Source organism: Macadamia integrifolia, chromosome 11, assembly GCF_013358625.1.
Source record: "Macadamia integrifolia cultivar HAES 741 chromosome 11, SCU_Mint_v3, whole genome shotgun sequence".
Classification (NCBI taxonomy): domain Eukaryota; kingdom Viridiplantae; phylum Streptophyta; class Magnoliopsida; order Proteales; family Proteaceae; genus Macadamia; species Macadamia integrifolia.
The window spans coordinates 1,576,243-1,578,130 of record NC_056567.1 but is presented as its reverse complement, the minus strand read 5'-3'; the positions used below and the strand labels follow the sequence as shown (position 1 = coordinate 1,578,130).

The 1,888-nt window shown below is 36.6% G+C and overlaps 1 protein-coding gene across 1 annotated transcript; it reads right to left on the bottom strand.

Annotated features, from left to right (window-relative positions):
• Positions 1–376: 376 nt before the first annotated feature.
• LOC122093249 (putative F-box protein At5g55150) lies at positions 377–1,649 on the bottom strand. Its single transcript, XM_042663534.1, has one exon. The coding sequence runs from the start codon at positions 1,626–1,628 to the stop codon at positions 441–443; it is 1,188 nt and encodes a 395-aa protein (XP_042519468.1). The 5' UTR covers positions 1,629–1,649; the 3' UTR covers positions 377–440.
• Positions 1,650–1,888: the final 239 nt, after the last annotated feature.

Genomic DNA, 1,888 nt, shown 5'->3' with positions numbered 1-1,888 from the left:
ATTTTTATCTAATTTTCTTCCTTATAAGAAAATAAGGATAAAATGTCGGGGCATGAATGGGCTGCTTTGACAAGTTTACCGAAGCATCTCCCACTATTTATGTCTAAAATTTCAAACAAAAAATATTTTATCCAAACCACAAAATAGAGCATTAAAAATTCAGTGCCATGACTAGTCGGAGTACTGTAGGCATGCTAAGTGACGAACCACTTTGATAAATTTATCACACCCTAATTTAGTAATGCAAAAATTTAGAAGTCTATCTATCACATTTGCATTAAATATATAAAACAAAAGAGTCATTTCATAAGCATAAAATATATTAACAAGTCCTTCATCAAAAAAAAAAAAAAAAAAAATTCCATCATAATGTTAATCAAAAGAGGCATAAATTAGATACCGGATACTATCTCAACAATTGTGCCCCAAACCCTCTCTCTCTACCAAATTGGTGTGAACCATATGGGCAGATATAGATACGAATGCAAATAATTTGAAGAAAAAAATTCAATGTAGTTATCTTCCAATCTAAACACACCCAAATTCTTGCAAGTTGTCGATCCAAACTTGCTAGAAAAATCATCTGTGAAATATATGCAGTTTCCTCTAAATCCAAAGTAGTCAGGTGCCGAGAGAGAGAAACCATTACTTTTGTCAATAAATAGCATTTGATCACCCAAGTCCTTCACCTTGGTCCAACATTTACCCTCTGTATTTAATTTGAATATGTTGAACATACTAGTTTTGGACATATTTGAATCCACAAATTTACGATACCTTATAACCATCAACAACTCTCCAAGACATTCTACCAAATAAACAGATATCTTACTCAAAATGAAAAAGTTAGATGCTTCGGTTGATGGTGGAGCAATGCTACAACTTGTTACTTTCGGACGAGGACCTAACTCCACAGTTATGAGATTAAATCCCCGATTAATAGCATACAATTTTCCATGGTAGAAAATAATGTCTTCAGTCTCCATATATCCAATGGCAGTCCACGTCTCATCACCTCCTCTACAGAAGGCTAAACGTTTTCCACAATAAATCACTATGACCACAAAATCGTCAGCAATAGGAGGTGACAACAACATAGCCTTGCGGATGTAGTTGTAGAATGACCCAAATTTATGCAACTTATATATAACTCCTTGACGGTGCGCAGGAAGAGTAGCTTTAGGTGGAAGTTCAATTAGATCTCCGGACAATGGATTCAAAAGGAAATGGCGTCCCAACTTAGTCACCATTACTAACCATCCCCAGGTAGACCCACAACACCGAGCACCATCAACTTCAGGTGGCAATTTTAACCTGAAAACTTTGTTATGGGAGAGACTGAAAAACCCATCATGATGATCCTGATCCTCTGAGGAGGAAAGCATTAGCAATGGGAGTTGAGGTGGCATAATTTTCTTGGCAGCGATGGCAATTGATTTCCAGGATTTGCATACTGAACTAAAGCAATGGAAGTCCAACAAGTCCAACTTGCTTATGATCAACATCATGATATCCTCCGGAAGTGCAACTGTAATATTCTCGACAACCTGGCAATTAATGATTCTATTCGCACCATATGTAGTTGAGTAGGGTGCAATAATACTGGAATCGTTGGGAAGGGTAGCCATGCTAACTTGCAAATAACCACAGGTACCACTCTTTGGGAGTTTAAACCTACATGGAATCATTGAGAAGGAAAAGGGAGCCTCAGAGACCAACTATGAACTTTAATAGTTATTGATTGGTACAAGTAAAAGCAGCAATCCGAAGAACAAAGCCTAAAATTGCACATCCATAACACTGATCTCAATTTATCTCATAAAACAAGTAAACCAACAGGAAGATGGACACACAGACCTGTAGAATGAAATTAAAAACACATTTAAGT